Below are 24,461 nucleotides of genomic sequence, written 5' to 3' on the forward strand. Positions count from 1 at the left end.
TAGTTATATTCTTGTACATAGGAACAGTATTATAGTAGTTATATTCTTATACATAGAAGCAGCATTATAGTAGTTATATTCTTGTACATAGCGGCAGTATTATAGCAGTTATATTCTTGCACATAGGGGCAGTATTATAGTAGTTATATTCTTGTACATAGAGGCAGTATTATAGCAGTTATATTCTTGTACATACGGACAGTATTATAGTAGTTATATTCTTGTATATAGGGGCAGCATTATAGTAGTTATATTCTTGTACACAGGAGCAGTATTATAGTAGTTATATTCTTGTACATAGGGACTGTATTATAGTAGTTATATTCATGTACATACAGTCATGGCCAAAAGTATTCACACCCCTGCAATTCTGTCAGATAATACTCAGTTTCTTCCTGAAAATGATTGCAAACACAAATTCTTTGGTATTGTTATCTTCATTTAATTTGTCTTAAATGAAAAAACACAAAAAGAATTGTCCTAAAGCCAAATTGGATATAATTCCACACCAAACATAAAAAAGGGGTGGACAAAAGTATTGGCACTGTTCGAAAAATCATGTGATGCTTCTCTAATTTGTGTAATTAACAGCACCTGTAACTTACCTGTGGCACCTAACAGGTGTTGGCAATAACTAAATCACACTTGCAGCCAGTTGACATGGATTAAAGTTGACTCAACCTCTGTCCTGTGTCTTTGTGTGTACCACATTGAGCATGGAGAAAAGAAAGAAGACCAAAGAACTGTCTGAGGACTTGAGAACCCAAATTGTGAGGAAGCATGAGCAATCTCAAGGCTGCAAGTCCATCTCCAAACACCTGAATGTTCCTGTGTCTACCGTGCACAGTGTCATCAAGAAGTTTAAAGCCCATGGCACTGTGGCTAACCTCCCAAGATGTGGACGGAAAAGAAAAATTGACAAGAGATTTCAACACAAGATTGTGCGGATGTTGGATAAAGAACCTCGACTAACATCCAAACAAGTTCAAGCTGCCCTGCAGTCCGAGGGTACAACAGTGTAAACCCTTACTATCCATCGGCGTCTGAATGAAAAGGGACTGCATGGTAGGAGACCCAGGAAGACCTCACTTCTTACCCCGAGACATAAAAAAGCCAGGCTGGAGTTTGCCAAAATTTACCTGAAAAAGCCTAAAACATTTTGGAAGAATGTTCTCTGGTCAGATGAGACAAAAGTAGAGCTTTTTGGGCAAAGGCATCAACATAGATTTTACAGGAGAAAAAAAGAGGCATTCAAAGAAAAGAACACGGTCCCTACAGTCAAACATGGCAGAGGTTCGCTGATGTTTTGGGGTGGCTTTGCTGCCTCTGGCACTGGACTGCTTGACCGTGTGCATGGCATTATGAAGTCTGAAGACTACCAACAAATTTTGCAGAATAATGTAGGGCCCAGTGTGAGAAAGCTGGGTCTCCCTCAGAGGGCATGGGTCTTCCAGCAGGACAATGACCCCAAACACACTTCAAAAAGCACTAGAAAATGGTTTGAGAGAAAGCACTGTAGACTTCTAAGGTGGCCAGCAATGAGTCCAGACCTGAATCCCATAGAACACCTGTGGAGAGATCTAAAAATGGCAGTCTGGAGAAGGCACCCTTCAAATATCAGGGACCTGGAGCAGTTTGCCAAAGAAGAATGGTCTAAAATTCCAGCAGAGCATTGTAAGAAACTCATTGACGGTTAACGTAAGCGGTTGGTCGCAGTTATTTTGGCTAAAGGTTGTGCAACCAAGTATTAGGCTGAGGGTGTGCCAATACTTTTGTCTGGCCCATTTTTGGAGTTTTGTGTGAAATGATCAATGTTTTGCTTTTTGCTTCATTCTCTTTTGTGTTTTTTCATTTAAGACTAATTAAATGATGATAATAACAACAACGAATTTGTGTTTGCAATCGTTTTCAGGAAGAAACTGAGTATTATCTGACAGAATTGCAGAGGTGTGAATACTTTTGGCCAGGACTGTAGGGGCAGCATAATAGTAGTTATATTCTTGTACATAGGAGCAGTATTATAGTAGTTATATTCTTGTACATAGGGACAGTATTATAGTAGTTATATTCTTGTACATAGGGACAGTATTATCGTAGTGATATTCTTGTATATAGGGGCAGCATTATAGTAGTAATATTCTTGTACATAGGAGCAGTATTGTAGTAGTTATATTCTTGTACAAAGGGGCCATATTATAGTAGTTATATTCTTGTACATAGGGACAGTATTATAGTAGTTATATTCTTGTACATAGGGGCAGTATTATAGTAGTTATATTCTTGTACATAGGGGACAGTATTATAGCAGTTATATTCTTGTACATAGGGACAGTATTGTAGTAGTTATATTCTTGTACGTAAGAACATTATTATAGGTAATATAATATATGAGTATTATAGTAGTTATATTCTTGTACATAGGGGGCAGTATTATAGTAGTTAATATTCTTGTACATAGGGGCAGTATTATAGAAGTTATATTCTTGTACATAGGAAGCAGTATTATAGTAGTCATATTCCTCCTTTTCACCCATACAATGACCTTTGCCCAGATAACAGGACATGCTCACAACACTCTCTCATAAAGTCAAGGAACATCTCCAGGGTATAAGGAAGGAGAAGCTGAGCAGAATAATATGGAGGTTTATTGGAAAAGATTTAGTATTTTACTCTTTGAGATCCCTGGTGTTTGCATTCATGGGAGTCCAGTGGGCGGTCCTATTCAGTGTCTGATAGCTCTTTCGTACAGGGAAGATGACAATCACTGATTAGCACCCATAATACAAGCTCCAGGTTTGGTGTTCACCATTGTTCTACATTGCGAAGGGAACCTTCTATATTAGCGACGCTCAACTTATCCACATTACCAAAAGCCCCCTTTTTCAGTGAGGTTCTGCAGTAGCTGGGGTATTATGCTAGTGTGATAGTGGGTGCCTATTATTCAGCAGAACTTCATAAACGCACCCCAGACGCTACGGAAAAAAATGACTACTGTAAATGACCCAGACAGGGTTAAATGGAGGCAATAATGTAAAATTGTGAGCAAAATGATTCTTCAAAGCAGAATAATGGGGGAGGGGGTAGTAGACTATGAAGTGAGTTTTAGGAAAAGAAGGGGGTGTCCCACTGATTCCTGGCTAGTGTTCAAACACCTGGCAACCTGATTCTAAAAAAAAGAAAAAAAAAAGCATTCACCCCTACTTCCCCTGTAAAATACTCTGTTGTTCCTTGTCCCTGAGCTATACCATATACTATTATTTAGCGTCTTACTGTATGCAGCCTGTTCTGGGAGACCTTACAAACATGACGATTTGTGGATTAAAGGGCTTTTTGCCCTCAGATCGCCAGCCAGGCTTTCCACTGACAATACTGGGACTGGGGGCCCCCTGTGTAGTCAGCCCTGGTCACCTAGCATGGACTCCGGTAGGGACCACCAAGTAGGACATTGACACGATATGGGGACCACCTGTGGCGTCAGTACCATGGACCTTCACAGATGCACAAGTCTCTTACACAAGAGCATGCTGATCCATTGTGACTATAAAATAAAGATCTAATAAAGTAAACCCTTATTAGGAATGAAAGAAAAAAGTAATACAAAAACTTAATAAAAAGAAAATATACATATAAAGTCTGCAATTAAATAAAAATAAACCCTTAACGGTTGTAAAGAGACATCTTGGGATACATTGAAATAAATTAAAAACATTTATTCTTGTCCGTCCATACAACCAAGTTAACCTAATCCCCCCAAAAAGATTTTTTTTTTCTATATTTTAATATTTGGGGGATAAAAAGAATAAAAACATCTTTCTCTTATAAAAAAAAACAACAAAGTTTTCATATGAAAAATAAAAACCTTGTGGATGGTAAAATGCAGAGAGGCAAAAACTTAAGAAATAAAAAATAAGTAAAAAATGGAGCATCATTAGCAAACCCAAACCAATTTACTCATTAAAGGGAATCTAACAGCAGGATTTCACCCCCGAAAGCTATATGTGCATGTAGCTCTTTCAAAGAAAAGTACAACAAACCATATGTTTACATGTTCAGTCCGACCCTGAGAAATCAGGGATTGAAATGATATGCAAATAAGGCTAAAGAGCTATTTGTAGATCTGAAGCCTGTGTCACTCCAGCTCTATTCCCCACCCAGTAATGCCGCCTTCTGCTTGACTGACGGCTCCTTTGCCTGAAGTCACACATCATATAGGCCGTCAGTCAAACAGGAGGAGGTGGAGGTGGGCAGGGAATAGAGCAGGAGTGACAGAGGCTTCAGATATACCATAGCTCTTAAGCCTTATTTGCATATTAATTAAAACTCTGATTTCTCAGTAAATGAGGAAAGGACTTGGCCATGTAAAGGTATTGCTGAACTTGTCTTTGAAAGTGATATATATACGTATATAAATAGTTTGGGGTGAAATCCCGCTGACAGATTCCCTTTAAAGTGGATTTGTCACTAGATTTCACAATACAAACTGCATACATTATTAAATAGATCTATTTGCCCTATCTAGGCTGACATATTTAAGTTTAAAATCAATGTCAAAATGACTGTATAATTGTAATGAAAGTTTAACTCAAGCTCCACCTACCTATTCCAATTCAAAGCTCCTCAGTGTCCCGCCTCCCTCCTACTGATGAATCTCCACCCCCCAGCTATTCTGAATCACTGCTCCTCAGTGTCCCTCCTACTGATGAATCTCCGCCCAGCTATTCTGAATCACTGCTCCTCAGTGTCCCTCCTCCCTCCTACTGATGAATCTCCACCCAGCTATTCTGAATCACTGCTCCTCAGTGTCCCTCCTACTGATGAATCTCCGCCCAGCTATTCTGAATCACTGCTCCTCAGTGTCCCTCCTCCCTCCTACTGATGAATCTCCACCCAGCTATTCTGAATCACTGCTCCTCAGTGGCCCTCCTACTGATGAATCTCCACCCAGCTATTCTGAATCACTGCTCCTCAGTGGCCCTCCTACTGATGAATCTCCACCCAGCTATTCTGAATCACAGCTCCTCAGTGTCCCTCCTACTGATACATCTCCACCCAGCTATTCTGAATCACAGCTCCTCAGTGTCCCTCCTACTGATACATCTCCACCCAGCTATTCTGAATCACAGCTCCTCAGAGTCCTTCCTACTGATACATCTTCACCCAGCTATTCTGAATCACTATTCCTCAGTGTCCCTCCTACTGATACATCTCCACCCAGCTATTCTGAATCACAGCTCCTCAGTGTCCCTCCTACTGATACATCTCCACCCAGCTATTCTGAATCACAGCTACTCAGTGTCCCTCCTACTGATACATCTCCACCCAGCTATTCTGAATCACAGCTCCTCAGAGTCCTTCCTACTGATACATCTTCACCCAGCTATTCTGAATCACTATTCCTCAGTGTCCCTCCTACTGATACATCTCCACCCAGCTATTCTGAATCACAGCTCCTCAGTGTCCCTCCTACTGATACATCTCCACCCAGCTATTCTGAATCACAGCTCCTCAGAGTCCTTCCTACTGATACATCTTCACCCAGCTATTCTGAATCACTATTCCTCAGTGTCCCTCCTACTGATACATCTCCACCCAGCTATTCTGAATCACAGCTCCTCAGTGGCCTTCCTACTGATACATCTCCACCCAGCTATTCTGAATCACAGCTCCTCAGTGTCCCTCCTACTGATACATCTTCACCCAGCTATTCTGAATCACAGCTCCTCAGTGTCCCTCCTACTGATGAATCTCCACCCAGCTATTCTGAATCACTGCTACTCAGTGTCCCTCCTACTGATACATCTCCACCCAGCTATTCTGAATCACAGCTCCTCAGTGTCCCTCCTACTGATACATCTCCACCCAGCTATTCTGAATCACAGCTCCTCAGTGTCCCTCCTACTGATACATCTCCACCCAGCTATTCTGAATCACAGCTCCTCAGAGTCCTTTCTACTGATACATCTCCACCCAGCTATTCTGAATCACAGCTCCTCAGTGGCCTTCCTACTGATACATCTCCACCCAGCTATTCTGAATCACAGCTCCTCAGTGTCCCTCCTACTGATACATCTTCACCCAGCTATTCTGAATCACAGCTCCTCAGTGGCCCTCCTACTGATGAATCTCCACCCAGCTATTCTGAATCACAGCTCCTCAGTGGCCCTCCTACTGATACATCCCCACCCAGCTATTCTGAATCACAGCACCTCAGTGTCCCTCCTACTGATACATCTCCACCCAGCTATCCTGAATCACTACTTCTCAGTGTCTCTCCTAGTGATACATCTCCACCCAGCTATTCTGAATCACAGCTCCTCAGTATCCCTCTTCCCTCCTACTGATGAATCTCCACCCAGCTATTCTGAATCACAGCTCCTCAGTGTCCCTCCTACTGATACATCTCCACCCAGCTATTCTGAATCACTACTCCTCAGTGTCCCTCCTACTGATACATCTCCACCCAGCTATTCTGAATCACTACTCCTCAGTGTCCCTCCTACTGATACACCTCCACCCAGCTATTCTGAATCACAGCTCCTCAGTATCCCTCCTCCCTCCTACTGATGAATCTCCACCCAGCTATTCTGAATCACTACTCCTCAGTGTCCCTCCTACTGATACATCTACACCCAGCTATTCTGAATCACAGCTCCTCAGTACCCCTCTTCCCTCCTACTGATGAATCTCCACCCAGCTATTCTGAATCACTACTCCTCAGTGTCCCTCCTACTGATACATCTCCACCCAGCTATTCTGAATCACTACTCCTCAGTGTCCCTCCAACTGATACATCTCCACCCAGCTATTCTGAATCACAGCTCCTCAGTGTCCCTCCTACTGATGCATCTCCACCCAGCTATTCTGAATCACTACTTCTCAGTGTCCCTCCTACTGATACATCTCCACCCAGCTATTTTGAATCACAGCTCCTCAGTATCCCTCCTACTGATGAATCTCCACCCAGCTATTCTGAATCACTACTCCTCAGTGTCCCTCCTACTGATGAATCTCCACCCAGCTATTCTGAATCACTACTCCTCAGTGTCCCTCCTACTGATATATCTCCACCTAGCTGTTCTGAATCACAGCTCCACAGTATGCCTCCTCCATCCTACTTGATGAATCTCCACCAAGCTAATCTGGATCACTGTGTCCCTCCTTCCTTCTACTGATGAATCTCCAACCAGCTATTCTGAGACACAGCTTTTCAGTGTCCCTCCTCTCTAACACTAATGGATCTCCACCCACCTATCCTGATGGACAGCTCCTTACTGTTCCTCCTCCCTGCTACTGATTGACTCCCCCACCTAGTCTGATTGACTGCTCTTGCTGTTGCTGAGATCTCACACCGCTCAGTACAATCTGTGGTTGTCACTCAGGTTGGGTGGGAAAAAAAATGAATACACTTGGACATCCTGCCTTCTCTCACTGTTTAGCTGGACCCATAAAATACTCATCTTAATATCCGGATTATACAACTATTGTGACCCAATATTTTCAAAGCAAGCACATCAGTTTTTTCAGGTCTATATAATCTATGAAATAATGTATGCAGCTTGTGTATTGTGAAATCTGGTGACAGAACTACTTTAAATCCATTGAATAAACATCCAACTAAGGAAATCACTTGAGTTACAATTATCTAATATCTCCTTAAAGGGAACCTGTCGGGATTGTGCACAGTAACCTACAGACAGTGTCAGGTTGGCGCCGTTATGCTGATTAAAATTATACCTCGGTTGATGAAATCCGTCTTGTGGTCGTTGTTTAATGTTTATTTTCAGTTAATGATATGCTTGTGCTCTGGGGCGGCCTGTGGGGGGTCTTCATGTGGTGCTCTGATAAGGTATTCATAATCAAGACTGCTGACAGGTCACTGATCCCTCACTGACCTGCCCCCTAGTTTACATAATGAATATTATATATATTTAAATAGAAAAAAAATCCCCTTCTGCAGGCAGGCGCCTGCTCTGCAGCCTGATCGCATGCATATTGTGCATTTAATTATTTTTGATAGTATCCATAAATACATTAAAAAAAAAACAGTTTGAAAATGGCGCCGGCCATGCTCGCACAGTAGCAGCTATCGGCGATCAGATAGCTGCTACTGCGCAGGCGACGCCATCTTTCTAGAAAAAAAAAAATTACTGGTGCCATTTTCAAACTGATTTTTTTTTTTTTTTCAGGAATTTATGGATACCATAAAAAAGAATAATTAAATGCACAATATGCATGCCCTCATAGTGCAGCGCAGGTGCCGCTGCCTGCCTGCCTGCCTGCTGAAGGGGATTTTTTTTTAAAATGTCTTAATATATACTTACCTTCTAATGTCTTCACATCCTGTTCCGTCCAGATGTGTCCGGATCCCAGAATTCCAAGCGGCAGAAGTTCACCGACCTCCATATTGTGACACCCAAGTGATGGGGTCTCAATATGGAAACTGCTGGTGGTACCAGCCTTTTGCGCGGTACCACCAGCGGAACACCCTCGCACCACACACACTGTATAAGCCGTATGCACCACACACACACTGTATACGCCAAATGCACCACACACACTGTATACGTCATACGCAGCCTCTTGCGCAGTACCACCAGCGGAACACCGTCGCACCACACGCACACTGTATACGCCGTATGCACCACACACACACTGTATACGTAAAAACGCAGCCTCTTGCGTGGTACCACTAGTGGAACACCGTCGCGACCACGCCGCCTCCGGGATTAGCTAAATGATTCACTGACCGCCTCAATCTTTGTACAGGAGGAGCGAATTCCGCGCAGGTGCAGTGAATTATTCAGCTGATCCCGACGGCAGATACGTAACGTGTCTACAGGCAGAGGATGTCAGTCACATTAAAGGGGTTTTCCCACAAACGAAAGTTCATTTTAAAAATTGTCTGTGTCTGACCGTGTAAGGAGCATACCACATCTCCTGGGCAGGGGAGGAAGCAAAAGACAATACTGACATTACAGCAGGGGATCACAGAGGATTCATTTTGTCAGGTAAAATATTTCACTGACTGTTTTTAAACAATATTTTACCTCACAAAATGTATCCTCTGCAATCTCCTGCTGTAATGTCAGTATTGTCTTTTGCTTCCTCCCCTGCCCAGGAGCGGTGGTATGTTCTGTACACAGTCAGACACAGACAATTTTTAAAATGATCTTTCGGTCGTGGGAAAACCCCTTTAGACGGGATAAGTCAGCACATGGGTAAAGGGAGAGTGGATAGGTGGGTGAGCACATGGGGGGAGAGATTCTCCACTGTGCAATGCCTGCCCGCATCGTGACATTACCGCCCTCCCGATGCAATAGCATCAGGCCACCATATAGTATATAATATTCATTATGTAAACTTGGGGACAGGTCAGTGAGGGATCAGTGACCTGTCAGCAGCCATACTGATGAATACCTAATCAGAGCACCACATGAAGACCCCCCACAGGCCGCCTCGGAGCACGAACATATCATCAACGCAAAATTGAAAATAAAGATTAAACAACGACCACAAGACGGATTTCATCACCCAAGGTATCATTTCAATCAGTATAACAGTGCCGACCTGACAATGTCTATAGGTTACTGTGCACAATCCTGCTGACAGGTTCACTTTGAGGAGGTCAGAACTCCATGTTTGTGATACACAGCTCCAAGATAAGGGAATGACTTACCGCATGATCCAGATTTCTTATCCACCAGCTTCACATGTCTTGTCTGATTACGAACTTTTGTGTCAGTGTTTTCTACAAGGTTAGTTAGGTCGTCGATAATGTCTAGAAATAAAAAAAGGGAGAAAAATGTTTATATGACGTAACGGTTGTTAGTTTACCCTGTAGGCAGCTATTAAAGATTATTATTTAATTTTGTTCGCTTATATGGCGTCATTAATTCCACAGGGCTTCACAGACATCATCATCACTGTCCCCATTGGGGCTCACAATCTACATTCTCTATCAGTATGTCTTTGGAGTATGGGAGGAAACCGGAGAACCCAAAGGAAGCCCACGCAAACATGGGAGATGCAGATGTTGTTCTCAGTGGCATTTGAACCGAGGACCCCAGTGCTTCAAGGCTACAGTGGCCACCACTGAGACACCATGCTGTGTATATAGATTGTGAGTATATCAATGAGGAAAAATACATATGTACCATGTCTGTCATTTCCCTCTCCGTGGGTGGCACCATAATAACACCCGGGCAGCAGGCACGCTGTCTGGGTGTTATGTTTGACTCTGATCTCTCCTTCACCTCCCACATACAATCTCTTGCCCGCTCGTGCCGCTTACACCTAAAGAACATCTCTAGAATCCGCCCCTTTCTCACCATGGAGACAACAAAAACTCTCACTGTCGCCCTAATCCACTCCCGCCTGGACTACTGCAATGCTCTATTAATTGGCCTCCCCCTCACGCGACATTCCCCTCTCCAGTCTATTCTTAATGCGGCAGCCAGGGTTGTCCATCTGGCTAATCGTTACTCGGACGTGTCCGCTCTTCGCCAGTCGTTATACTGGCTGCCCGTTCATTGCAGGATACAATTCAAAGTACTTGTTCTCACCCATAAAGCTCTCCACAGTGCGGCACCCCCATACATCTCCTCCCTCATTTCGGTCTATCGGCCTAACCGACCACTGCGCTCTACAAACGACTTTCGACTAACCTCTGCACTAATCCGTACCTCCCACTCCCGACTCCAAGACTTCTCCCGTGCTACGCCAATCCTCTGGAATGCTCTACCCCAAGATATTAGGACCATCCACAACTTGCATAATTTTAGGCGCTCACTCAAAACTCATCTGTTCAGAGCGGCCTATCACGTTCTCTAATCAAACTCATCTTATGTTTGTGTGTGTGTAGCCCATTCACTATTTCCATCTACCCCCCACTCCCTGAAGATGGCTGGACCATCATTGTAAATACATCATTGTAAATACACACCTGTACTTTGTATTTCCCCCACCTCATTGTAGATTGTAAGCTCTCACGAGCAGGGTCGTCTTATTTTGTCTTATTTTGCTTTATTACTGTATTGTTAACATTGTTACCCATGACTGTTGTGTTTGAAACTGTTAAACTGTAAAGCGCTGCGGAATGTGTTGGCGCTATATAAATAAAGATTATTATTATTATTATTACCATTGCACCTATATGGAAAGAAAAGGCCCCAGCAAAGCTGGTCTCATCTCCATGGGGCAGGACTACTTTTTTTAAGAAGAACAAACAAGGGGTGGGCGAATTGGCTCAAGGGTCTATGATTTTATTTTATTTTTTAGAAGAGGACTAATGCGTTTTATTAATGAGGGTCCTTGAGCTCCGAGCCCCACTAATCACTAGATTTCGAGAGTGAATGGCTGCTAGTCACTACTTTGCAGTTATGTAACCAACTCATGTTTCGAAAGCTTCGTTGGGGTTCTATAATTTCCACATTGATTCTTTGTATATATTGATAGGTGACGCGTTGTGCATGTAGGTGCTTTAGACACAACATAAACTAAATCTTAAGTAGCATCATCATTTTTCCAGTTATTTGTGTAATGTGTACAAGCTTGCCGATGAGCACTGGGATCTGCCATGTGAATTTGGTCGCACCAACGAAAAAATGCCCAAATGTTCACATAAATGTAACTATATGTAAAAAAAACTCAGAAAACTTGAAATTCTCATCAGTACGAAGAGCAATCTCCAAATAATAAAACCCCACGCAAATTTCAGAGGCCAAATAAGGAGAGGTTAACATTCGGCTCTGAAATGTATTGCTTTCAATAATAAGAGGATTAGTTCAATGCAATCCAAATAAATCACACCAGAAATTCTGTATATTCAGAAGAGGAACGAGACTTGGGAAAGCGGAGGGGGCGGCCGTGTAGTGTTCTTAACCTTTGTGATGCCAGACGGACCCACAATGCACTGCCCAACAATAGCGCGTCCAAGTGGATTAAGTGGCTGCTGCTACGTTGAATTCCACAAAACAGGATTTTTTGCCTTTTCTCCAAAAATAAACTATTTAGATTTGGCGGAAAACAGAAGTCATGAAATTATATATGCCCCCTTTTAGTGGCCATATTGCTTGCCACATAACTTTCCCAAGAGCGGTTAATATGAGAAAATGTTATTTTATCCCAATCTTTGAGGGTATATCTATCATCGCACAAGTATGATTATGATGACGCGGCCTGCCCAGGTTGCTCGTCTTGGTCTCTGCGTCAATCTCTGAGTGTTTTCCTATTTACGTCTTTGGATGTGCAAAAGGCCCTTCGGGCTGAAAACTTCTCATCACCTAGGTATTCCGCTGTTCACAATACTAACCATACCCGCAGCCTGGAGCTGAAAGATTAACCCTATAAGTATATGCAAAGGCTGGATTCGATTTGCAGTAATTAACCATTTTTTATTTCCTTTCTTTTATGCCGGGGTGTGTGGAATAAATAAACGTATGCGGTGAGAAAGATCAAAATATATTTTCAGTACATTGTTACAAGGTCGGTCAACTAAGGAATACTTTCTAAGATCTGTACATTAGGTCTTCACTTCAGAAATCTTGGAAGGTGCTGGTTCTCTTTGGGGAGATCCCAAATGTATGCAAAGCAGAAAGAGAGGTCTCATGGCTATACTTGTTTTTTACCCAAGGACCATTTCCTTACACCAACTGGATTCTCAGCAATTTCTAAGAGTTGCATTAAAGAGCCTGGAAAACAGAAGTCTACTGTGTAATAACGAGGAACAAAAATATGTTGGCTCTTGGTTGGAAGCAAGGAGCAAGAAGGGCTCTCTCCCTTATCTGCAATGAGAGCCAGACTACTTCGTCCAGAGTGATGGGTAAATGTATGTTGAAGGCCCTTCTCTAGGAGATGGCTTGTGTTTAACTGCATCCTCCTGCACTTTTATATCACAGGCTTTCAAAAAAAAAAAAAAAAGTGCCTTCTTATTTTATTTTTTATGTGTTGACTGCATGTTTGTCACAATGACTTTTTTTCGGGGTGTTGTGTCCTTATAGGATGTCACTCCTCAGGTCCTGTAGATATGGGAAACTAGGAAAAACAGAGTGCAAAAGGGTCTTAACTGATAACACAATAAGGTGCAGAGAAAAAAGGAATCTGCTCACCTGATGAAGTTGCACCTAAAAGCAACATGTTTAGCACATATCAGATGCTGCAAGACACAGGTCCATAAGGAAAGAGTGGCACAGGATTTGGGTGAAGTGTCAGTGGATGCGCTGCTGATGAATATATTCAGATAGTCGATGATATTTATAAAAGCTTTAATGGACAGGTTTCAGGTCAACACGTTTCAAAGTCATACACAGGACCTCTTCATCAGGTTAGGTTTTGTCCTGAAGAAGTGGTCCTGTGTATGACTTCGAAACGCGTTGACCTGACACCTGTCCAATAAAGCGTTTGAAAAGATCATCGACGATCTGAGCATATTCATCACCAGCACATCCACAGGTCAAGAGAGGTTCCTGGCCCTCCCCCTTGTAACCCAAACTTCCTCTCCACGTGAAGGAAGCTAAAATCTTGATTTCAGCTCCTATTGGAAACTCTCGGAAGAAAGGCTTTGCCTAAGTTTCGCGGAAGTGAGTCCATGTGGTTTTCTGGAGCAGAAGGTTGTTGAGGCCAAGAAAGCTTGTGTTAGACCTCATCACTCTACACTTTGTTATGTAGCACATGCAGAAAAGGATAGGTGCCTCTTGTTTGTCTGATATCTCTAGTCATGGATAAATACTGGGCCGGAGAAAAATTCTCTATGTGAAGCTACAGGATGGAGATCAGGGGCTTAGGAGGTTTCACATTTCAATTTATTTATTTATAGCGGTGACAAAACTATGAAAAAAAAAGAAGTCGTCAGGAGCCTACATGTTACAAGAGCCAAGTTTTTATTGTTAAGCCTAGTTTTGCTCAAAGTTTTCCTTAAAAGCTCAACGTTTCTGTCTTGCTAGCTAGTTCACCACCCAGCCAGATATTAAATTCTGCTACTTTCTCTTTAAAGTATCCGACATCATGGAAGTGGCAATCTTAAACATTTGATTTTCACAAAATGTGGCCTCAGGACAGGCTTCAAGTCGACAATCTTTGCTCTAAATGCTCTTGAAGAAAGTTACAAGGTTTGCATACTCCGCCTGTTATCATTTCTAAAAACTCTTCTACTTGTCCCCTGTGGGGAATATGGAAGCTTCCTTCTTGGCTGTCGGGCCCTGAAGTGATTTGTGCTGTCATACTTGAAGATTATGATATTGAAAAAAAAAAGATGAACGAAAAACAGAAATCTGCTTAAAAAACATAACAGAAGCGTAGAAACAAATGTATATGTCAGGAACATGTCCCACAAAAAAAAGAAAGAATTTATGGATTGCATCAACTTTTTTCTGAGAGGGTCCACAGAGTAGACCCTCCATCTCATCTAAAAACATGCAAAATCAACAAGGTGGCTTTGCAGTAGATTTTCCATTCAAACTTCCCATTTTGCAGCATTTATAAACTGGTTCTCCTCCACAACTCATCTGGTTTTCTTCATTCCAAGGTAAAAGAGCTAATTGAGTTTGTCTAAATCGATTCACTGAACTTGGTCCGACAGCCACTTTGATAATCCGTGGCCACGAGTCATGAGTGCAAACTCTTACATCCCGGCATTCGCGGCTCTTCTTTTGATTAGCCGGCCTGGTACACTACATCATCGTTGCAGCATAACGTATATGTGATGTTGTGTCAGCTCTAATAAGAAGCGCTGCAGATGACCTGTGCTAGGAGGAGGAGGTGGTTTTCAGGGCCCAATACAGCGACCACAAATTACTTATGTGGCCAATGGAAGGGGCCCTGCCAATCAATTCGCACCAACTCTACTAAAGAACATACTTTTTCTTTTCCCATGGTGCACTGCATATAAGTAAATATGCAAATTACTCATTCAGAGAGGAAGAGGACTTGAACACTAATGCCACCTATTGGAAGTAGCAATCTTAAAAGGTCAATATTGAGCCTTGCCACATGACTTAGGATAAAAGACAAAACAGCATCTCAACTTGCAGACAAGCGTTTTGGGGTATAAGTGCAAAGCATGAGATCTGATTTGGCTTTACGAGAGGCCTCTGACTGGAGTCTAAGGGGTAATGTGTCTCCTTGTGGAGAGTAGCATGCCTGACATGTCAGGGTAGGGAGACTTATAAGCCATGCAATGCTCCTCTGAGAAATTAAATATGCCTCTTCAGAGAGGAAAAGGATGGGAACTCTAGTGCCACCTATTGGAAGTAGCAATCCCAGAGGAGCATTGCATGGCCTACAAGTCTCCTTACACTGGCATGTTAGGCATGTCATGTTACCCCTTAGACCTTCATGCTTTGGACTGAGGAGGGGCAACAGCCCAAAACCCGTGTCTGCAAATTGAGATGCTGGCATGGCTATTATCCCAAGCCATATGGCAAGGCTCGTTAAAGGGTCAATGTTGACTTTTAGGATTGCAATGGGTGGCACCAGAGTTCAAGTCCTCTTTTTCTTTGAAGAGACAAATTACATATTTAATTTCCCAGAGAAGCATTGCATGGCCTATAAGTTTACACTGACATGCCAAGCATGTCACTCTCTGCAAGGAGAAACGTTACCCCTTAGGCCAATAAATAAAGGTGCATTTTCATTGCAAAAATGCAAAACACCAGTTCTTCGGGTATAGTTATCTTTTGGTATGCACAAAAGATCATCCTTCTAAGCAGCGCGGGGATGTATGTAAACAGGACCTGCGCTGCCGAGAACAATGGCAGCCTATCTACTCTAAACTATCTATTCCAGGCAATTAAATGACAGGTGATCGGCGAGCATTTTTCAGAAAAGGTAATTTGCCTCCTAGCGTGTTAGAAATTGCGATGAGGCTGATGTCAGTGATAATCGCTGTGCAGTACCGTGACACTAGGAAAAAAAAATTATATATATATATATATATATATATATATACACGGTATATACACACACATATGTGTATAATGCACATATACTGTATATGTATAGTTATTTCATGCAAAAGAAAGTTTGCTAATAAATGAGTACAAGTTGTGTAATAAGACCACCACAGGATTCATAGATAACATTGTTTCCGCCAGCAGTGCTCCCATGACCACCGCTGCTGCCGCGATCTCCCCAATCTGAGCTCAGATGAATTGAGAAATAGGATCTATTTCCTTGGAGTAGTTAATGCCGGATGATTGGCAAATCCCATGAATTGGAGAGATCTGGATTTACTGATGGACGGGAACATGTGAATGTGACGTGATTGACTGGCAGGGTAAATTTGTGCTCCATTTCTCACCGCCGTGCCAGCTATTCCCATTCCAATACATGGATGTTTTATGAATGTTGTTCTCACTGCTCGGATTACACAATTTCCCCCCTATTCTGATTGCCACAATCCGCTGGAACGTGTTACATATGTCTGTCACGGCAGCTGTGCTTTTCTTAGAAAAAAAAAAAAATGATTTGATGGGTTCAGTGTAAAACCCCAAGGCAGGTTGTTGTTTTTTTTGACACATATTTCCAAGATTCTTGTCTTCCTAACCCCAAATCTGTTGAACTATATCCTAATTGCCTGCTTTTGCTTTGCCAGAACTCTTCATAGTCCAAAGTCCAATCTTACAATATCTTTCTAAACGGGCATACATTAGAAATAATTAAAAAAAAAATACATTACATAACCACTGCTCAAAGCATTACTGTGCTTTATCAGCCATACTGAAAAATTAGTGCTCCTCACATTGCAGGAGACTTTACAGGATTTTTCCCCACTCTGGGCTTTATCTCTAATTTTCAGCAGCCTCTGCTTGCTAGTGTTTTGGGACTAGAGTCTACAATATCTCCCATGCTCGGTACACACAGTCATGGGAGATTCCAACTCTTCTGTCTTCATGTAGTACATGTTGAGAAGCATGCACATGAACAAAAATACACAGCAGTACTGGACAGTGTAACTGTGAATCCAGCTCTGTTGTATGTTAAAGCACCTGCTAAAAAACAGAAGCATGGAGGACATTATACAGTATTATTGAGTAGAGTTTCTCGGAATTGGCCACTGTGGGGAGACAAACCAAAGACTAGAATGCAGCAATAAGGAGAAGATTATCCCGCAACACTTAGTATTGTAGCTAGTGATGAGCGAATATACTCGTTACTCGAGATTTCTCGAGCACGCTCGGGGGTCCTCCGAGTATTTTTTAGTGCTCGGAGATTTAGTTTTTCTTGCCGCAGCTGAATGATTTACATCTGTTAGCCAGCATAAGTACATGTGGGGGTTGCCTGGTTGCTGGGGAATCCCCACATGTAATCAAGCTGGCTAACAGATGTAAATCATTCGGCTGTGGCAAGAAAAACTAAATCTCCGAGCACTAAAAAATACTCGGAGGACCCCCGAGCGTGCTCGAGAAATCTCGAGTAACGAGTATATTTGCTCATCACTAATTGTAGCAGTTAACCCAGCACTGGATGACAAAACATTTACATAAAGCCGCAAAATGGGTCTTTATATGGCTGTGTTTCTCTCTTTCAATCTATTCTTCCTCTTTCCCCCTTCTTTCACCACGGACTTCAATAGGCAGCTGAAGTCTAATCCCTTAGTGAGCAGTCTTGTCTTTGAGCAGGACAGATTTTAGCGGTATTTCAGCGTGAATTATGATTTCAGGAGGCAGGAGGGGATGGAAAGAAATGTCTCATAGGAGGGGAAAGAGGCAAATTTCTTTGATAAGACATATTACAACGTTTCTCATAGTTTGTTGACATGGCAGTACCAATAAGGCCCCTCTCACACATCAGTTTTTTGCCATCAATCGCAATTCATCGAATTTTGAAAAAAAAAACAGATCCGGTGACTGATTCTCCGTCGTTTGCCAGATCCGTCAAAAATTGTTTGTCCGGCGTCCGGAAACAACAAAGTAATGTTTTTTGTGTCCGTCGAAAAAATGGACAGTGACGGATCCGTCAAATGATGGAATCCGGCGACGGATTCCGTTTTTTTTTTTTTTTTAAACTGAGCATGCTCCGATCCAATTAGCCAGATCCGCTAGTCGGATCCTTCCAAAAAACGGATCTGTTGCATCAGTTTTTCACAATCTGCGACGGATCCATCGATCTGTCGAGCCAACGGACTGTGACTGAAGGCAAAAAAACTGATGTGTGAAAGGGGCCTAAGTGGACTTACTATAAGATCAGACTGAGGCAGATTAAACGGAGGTACAGAGTGCATTCACCTTCCGGTTTTCCCGATCCACCCTCTTGAGGAGGTTTGAATCTTATTAAAGGTTAACCAAGCCATGGTCCCATAAGTTGTATCTTCTGAATGGAAATAGGAATTAGACAGGATGAAGTAATAATTAGGATGAAGCACATGCTCTTAGCCAGAGGAGTAATCAGGACTAGTACCAGCTTCATAAGAAGGTACCTGAATGTCCTAAAACAAAGCCAAGGAGTCAAACAAGAAGTCAAAGTGATAACCGTGCCTGGTATGGTAAGCAAATACGAACCAGGAGCGTAAACCAGACACAGGGCCAAGTAATAAGCACAAATCCCAGGTGTAGGAACAAGATGGCAATGGAGGAGACTGTTGATGGAGCTCTTAAATGGGTTGACCTGTAAAAGATATAAAGGAGGCAGAGATGAGCAACAGGGGTCAACTGGAAGAAGTGCTTTATTATTTTTATCTACTTTATTCTACTTTTAGGTTATTTTTAATACTTGGCTCTCTTGTGCGTCAATGGCTTCTTCTTAGGTACAACGCCTACTGGAATAGGTGGTGTTCTGAAACACATACTACCTACATATTCATTAGAAGATCTGGTTGCTGCTCTATTTCTTGCCAACCTTTACACTGCAGCTCTGTTCCTTTAAATAATCTACCCCCAAAAAATTATTTTAATGGCAGATGAGTACAAATCATGATGCCTTGTTGCCTAGAAGGTGATTTAGAGAGTTTGCTTTGGCCTAAAATATGGTTGGTCGGCCTTACAGACTGACCGAAAACTGAAACTCCAGAAAATTACTCCTGACAGACCAGTGACTTCTATAAGAAAATAAAAGTGGTAATGAGCGACATGCTTATATAATATGGTGGTAGAAGGCTACATCGCGCATGGCTTCCAACACTAATATGCCGTATGCTAAGTGTATTGTATGGAACCAAGCCAAGACCACCATATTAACACTCCCAGGGCACGGCACAGCACCACTCCAAATACTGGCTCATTCTCCCGGTGCCAACATATGCAATAAATTAGACACACAATGTTATATACATATTATTTTAACTGTTTTCCTTTCAGGACTGGGAATTAATTATTATTCATGAGCGAGTTCAGGATACATCAAGTGAAAATATTTGGTTGTACGACTCCAGCTCAGTAATTATTCAACCTCGAGAAAGTTTTCAGTGCTCGTCCCGGCTGCTTTGTGTCGCGTGCCAAAATGGCTTCAGCTCGGAGACTGTGAAGTATATATTCGGCGTTGATAACTCTATCATTTGCTAGAATGTTTTTACTAGACATTTTATAGCTTCGGGGCCGTAACAGGAGAATTCATTAAAAAAAAAACAACAAAAAAACAACAAAACTACATAACTGTGCACAAGGCAGAGGTGGTTATTTTGTGGGTGACCCAAAAGTGTCCATAATAGTTCATTATGTCAGACGGTGGGCAGGTGGCACAAAACACTATTATGTCATGAGATTTCTTATAAAAACAGGTCATTTTAGGAATGTAAGGATAGACTTGATTCATTTCGGAGTTTGACATGTTCTTCAATCCCAGGGTGGGATGCATGTTCTCATTGAAGGGATCCAGCTCGGTATGGAGACTTCTATTTAAGGCAATGCTCCATCACCTAAAAAGCTAAATAACTCATATCAGCCAAACTTGGGATCAGATTTGGCTAGTTTTTAGCTACGGTACTTTACATGTTCTTATATGAAAGACATCATCAGGTTTTCTTTGGAGGGAGCTGTCTTTACGTCTACCATGCCTTCCAGTTGGCCCGTTTTCCACTGGACTGTCCCTCAAACAAACCTCTAAAGTGGTTCCTTAATAATTGGGATTAAAATATTGCGAGGTGAGTTTATGACACGCCCCAATTAGCGAGTCTGATTGCATTTGTTCACCAATTCTAATAAGGGGGCTGGTTCTGCCACATATGTTCCTCCTCTACGCGAGTCCTCTCCGCCTTTCAGCAGAGCCACCTCACAGTAGCATTGATATCCACATCTGTATCGAAACCACCACTGCAGACACTACATCATAGGTGATAGAAAAAGTAATGTAGTACCGTATGTGCTTTGCTTTCATTCTGGCAAAATGATGGACAACATGTCGAAACCCAGTATGGGTGGCTCAGTGGTTAGCACTGCAGCCTTGCAGCGCTGAAGTCCTGGGTTCAAATCCCACCATGGACAACATCTGCAAGGAGTTTGTACGTTCTCCCTGTGTTTATGTGGTTTTCGGGTTCTCTGGCTTCCTTTTTTTTTCCTCCCACATTCCAAAAACATACTTATAGGGATTCTAGATTGTGATCCCCCATCGGGGACAGCGATGATAATATGTGCAACCTGTAAAGCGCTGCGGAATATGTTAGCGCTATATAAAAATAAAGATTATTATTATTACTAACCCAATGGGCCTCACTGGATGTTAATGGGCGATACTGGGCACCGTTATTGGTCATCCAATACTACGTCAGTTTGCAGGAGCTTTTTTTTGTTTTTTTTTATATCAAACCAAAGAAGATGAGATCAGAGAGTGGGGAAAAAAAAGAAAACCCGCTATTCCTTTCAATATCGGTACAAAAAAAAAACAAAACAAAAAAACTCAACAACATGGGATTTAAAATGTAGACATAATTTTTTCTTTTAGGATTCTATTTTTTTCCCCAACATGGGTCATTTTTATATCCGGCCAGTCCGAAGTTGATCACAGTGATGTCGATCTATCTGAATCTTCCTGCTTGAGATCTTTTTTTTTTCACATGTATTATTGTTAGAGAGATTTTAGTCACAAACTAAACCAAAAGTAACAACACTGACATCTACTGGATGTAAAAGCCAACCTATCATATCAATAAATGTACATAATATGATGCCAAATGATAAAAAAAAATCTGATGTTGAAGGCCAGATGAAGGTGAAAAAACTTAACACAAAAAAGGAATAAAAGTATCTTCCATCATGATTAAGTACCCATCAAATTCCAATAAAAGTGGTTAAAACAGAAAAAAACAAACAAAACAGCTTTCGCTGACGTCGCCTTTATTTTTCTGAAAAATTGGTCTTAATTCCCCCTTCTTCTTGTCAACATAGACCATAAAAACAAGACATCTGAGAAAAGGATGAGTATTTATGCTCTGCTCTCATGTTATAACTGTAATTAATATGGAAAACAACCAATCCCTTTAATTTAACCAGGCGTCTTCAACTATAGCAGTCAAATGTGGAGAAAACCAAAAACTGTGAAATGGCCATGATTTTCCCCTGGATTTCTACTCAAATACTAAAGGATTCAGGTTCCTGCAGACTGCCCGACAAATGGACTTAGACTTTATATTTTCTTTTTATTTTCCACGTATTATTGTTTTCAGTTCCTTTAACCTCTTCACGACCTTGCCCTTTTCCGTTTTTGCGTTCTCGTTTTTCGCTCCCCTCCTTCCCAGAGCCATAACTTTATTATTTTTCCCTCAATATGCCCATGTGAGGGCTTGTTTTTTGCGGGACAAGTTGCGTTTCAACAACATCATTGGTTTTAGCATGTCGTGTACTAGATAACGGGAAAAAAATTCCAAGTGCGGTGAAATTGCAAAAAAAAGTGCAATCTAACACTTGTTTTTTGTTTGGCTTTTTTTTGCTAGGTTCACTAAATGCTAAAACTGACCTGCAATTATGATTCTCCAGGTCATTACGAGTTCATAGACACCAAACATGTCTAGGTTACGTTTTATCTAAGTGGTAAAAAAAAAATTCCAAACTTTGCTATATAAAAAACAATTGCGCCATTTTCCGATACCCGTAGCGTCTCCATTTTTCATGACCTGGGGTCGGTTGAGGGCTTATTTTTTGCGTGCTGAGCTGAGTTTTTAATGATAGCATTTTGGTGCAGATACGTTCTTTTGATGGCCTGTTACTACGTTTTAATGAAATGTTGCGGCGCCAAAAAAACGTAATTCTGGAGTTTCAAATTTTTTTCTCACTACGCTGTTTAGCGATCAGGTTAATGCTTTTTTATTGATAGATCGGGCGATTCTGAACGCGGTGATACAAAATATGTGTAGGTTTGATTTTTTTTTATTGTTTTATTTTGAATGGGGCGAAAGGGGGGTGATTTAAACTTTTATATTTTTTTTATTTTTTTTCATATTTTTTAAAACATTTTTTTTTAACTTTTGCCATCCTTCAATAGCCTCCATGGGAGGCTAGAAGCTGGCACAACTCGATCGCCTCTGCTACATAGCAGCGATCATTAGGATCGCTGCTTTGTAGCTGAATTGCAGGCTGGCTATGAGCGCCGACCACAGGCTGGTGCTCACAGCAGGCCGGCATCAGTAACCATAGAGGTCTCAAGGACCTCTATGGTTACCATCCTGACGCATCGACGACCCCCGATCATGTGACGGGGGTCGGCGATGCCATCATTTACGGCCGCGCGGCCGGAAGCGCCGGTTAAATGCCGCTGTCAGCGTTTGACAGCAGCATTTAACTGGTTAATAGCGGCGGGTGAATCGCGATTTCACCCACCGCTATTGCGGGCACATGTCAGCTGTTCAAAACAGCTGACATGTCCTGGCTTTGAGGTGGGTTCAGCGCCGGAGCCCACATCAAAGCAGGGGACCCGACCTCCGCCGTAATAGTACGGCGGAGGTCGGGAAAGGGTTAAAGAATACTTGCAGGCTTAATTGTCAGTTGTCCCTGAGATAAAGGGTCGAGGCAAGCTGAAATGATGCCTCCAATATGCAGCAAAGAGGAAATCCTGGTCCCCTGTTTCTATGTAGCACACTATTAGCATGAAGATGACACACAGCACCACTGAGCAGTGTAGCTGTGAATCCAACATTAGAGTGAGACAAATATTAGAGAGGAAGAACAGTATGAAAAACTGTTTACATACAGCACTAAACCTCCCAACTGTTCCAGATCATGCGTCACAGTCTCATATTGAGGGAGATGTGTCGTCAGCTGAAGGCAGATTTGTCATGGCCGTGCATGCTGCTGTAACTCCTTAATAGTGTTAGCATTGGTCAGTGTTCTCCACAACATTACAAATATGTTAATTCTTCTTTCCTTGATATCTGGTCTTCTCTGGGATTCAAACTCACACCATCTACTGTATCATGTCAGGCAGCAGCCTTAGCTGTGAGCCACAGGTTGTATTGCAGGGGATAGGAGAATTTTCTGTGGCTACATCTCTACATTCTGGGCATCTTTATAGGCACATTGTACTGGTACATAGGGATACAACTCTATGTACCTCTATGCATTATATACCTTTTTGTACTAACTAAATATTTATTCAAATTTATATATCTATATATATATAATTGTCTAAGGGTTTTTCTGTCTGTCTGTCTGTCCTGGAAATCCCGCATCTCTGATTGGTCGAGGCTGCCAGGCCTCGATCAATCAGCGACGGGCACAGCATGGCGACGATGATGTCATAAAGGTTGCCTCGACCAATCAGCGACGGGCACAGTCTGCCGCGAATTCGCCTCGACCAATCAGCGACGGGCACAGTCTGCCGCGAATTCTGGAATCATCATTGTCCATATACTACGGGGACATGCATATTCTAGAATACCCGATGTGTTATAATCGGGCCACAATCTAGTATATATATATATATATATATATATATATATATATATATATATATATATATATATATATATATATATATATACACACAGTACAGACCAAAAGTTTGGACACACCTCATTTAAAGATTTTTCTGTATTTTCATGACTATGAAAATTGTAAATTCACACTGAAGGCATCAAAACTATGAATTAACACATGTGGAATTATATACTTAACAAAAACGTGTGAAACAACTGAAAATATGTCTTATATTCTAGGGTCTTCAAAGTAGCCACCTTTTGCTTTGATGACTGCTTTGCACACTCTTGGCATTCTCTTGATGAGCTTCAGGAGGTAGTCACCGGGAATGGTTTTCACTTCACAGGTGTGCCCTGTCAGGTTTAATAAGTGGCATTTCTTGCCTTATAAATGGGGTTGGGACCATGAGTTGTGTTGAGCAGAAGTCTGGTGGATACACAGCTGATAGTCCTACTGAATAGACTGTTAGAATTTGTATTATGGCAAGAAAAAAGCAGCTAAGTAAAGAACAATGAGCGACCATCATTACTTTAAGAAATGAAGGTCCGTCAGTCCGAAAAATTGGGAAAACTTTGAAAGTGTCCCCAAGTGCAGTGGAAAAAACCATCAAGCGCTACAAAGAAACTG

General features: G+C 41.9%; 1 protein-coding gene across 1 annotated transcript in view; it reads right to left on the reverse strand.

Moving 5' to 3' along the window:
• Nucleotides 1-24,461, reverse strand: part of STX8 (syntaxin 8) — a 265,517-nt gene that overhangs the window by 68,504 nt on the left and 172,552 nt on the right. Inside the window, exon 7 of the mRNA XM_077253556.1 lies at nt 9,677-9,778. Coding sequence (XP_077109671.1) covers nt 9,677-9,778 — 102 coding nt within the window. The remainder of the gene's footprint in view (nt 1-9,676; nt 9,779-24,461) is intronic.

This window comes from Ranitomeya variabilis, chromosome 4 (genome assembly GCF_051348905.1).
Source record: "Ranitomeya variabilis isolate aRanVar5 chromosome 4, aRanVar5.hap1, whole genome shotgun sequence".
NCBI classification, from domain to species: domain Eukaryota; kingdom Metazoa; phylum Chordata; class Amphibia; order Anura; family Dendrobatidae; genus Ranitomeya; species Ranitomeya variabilis.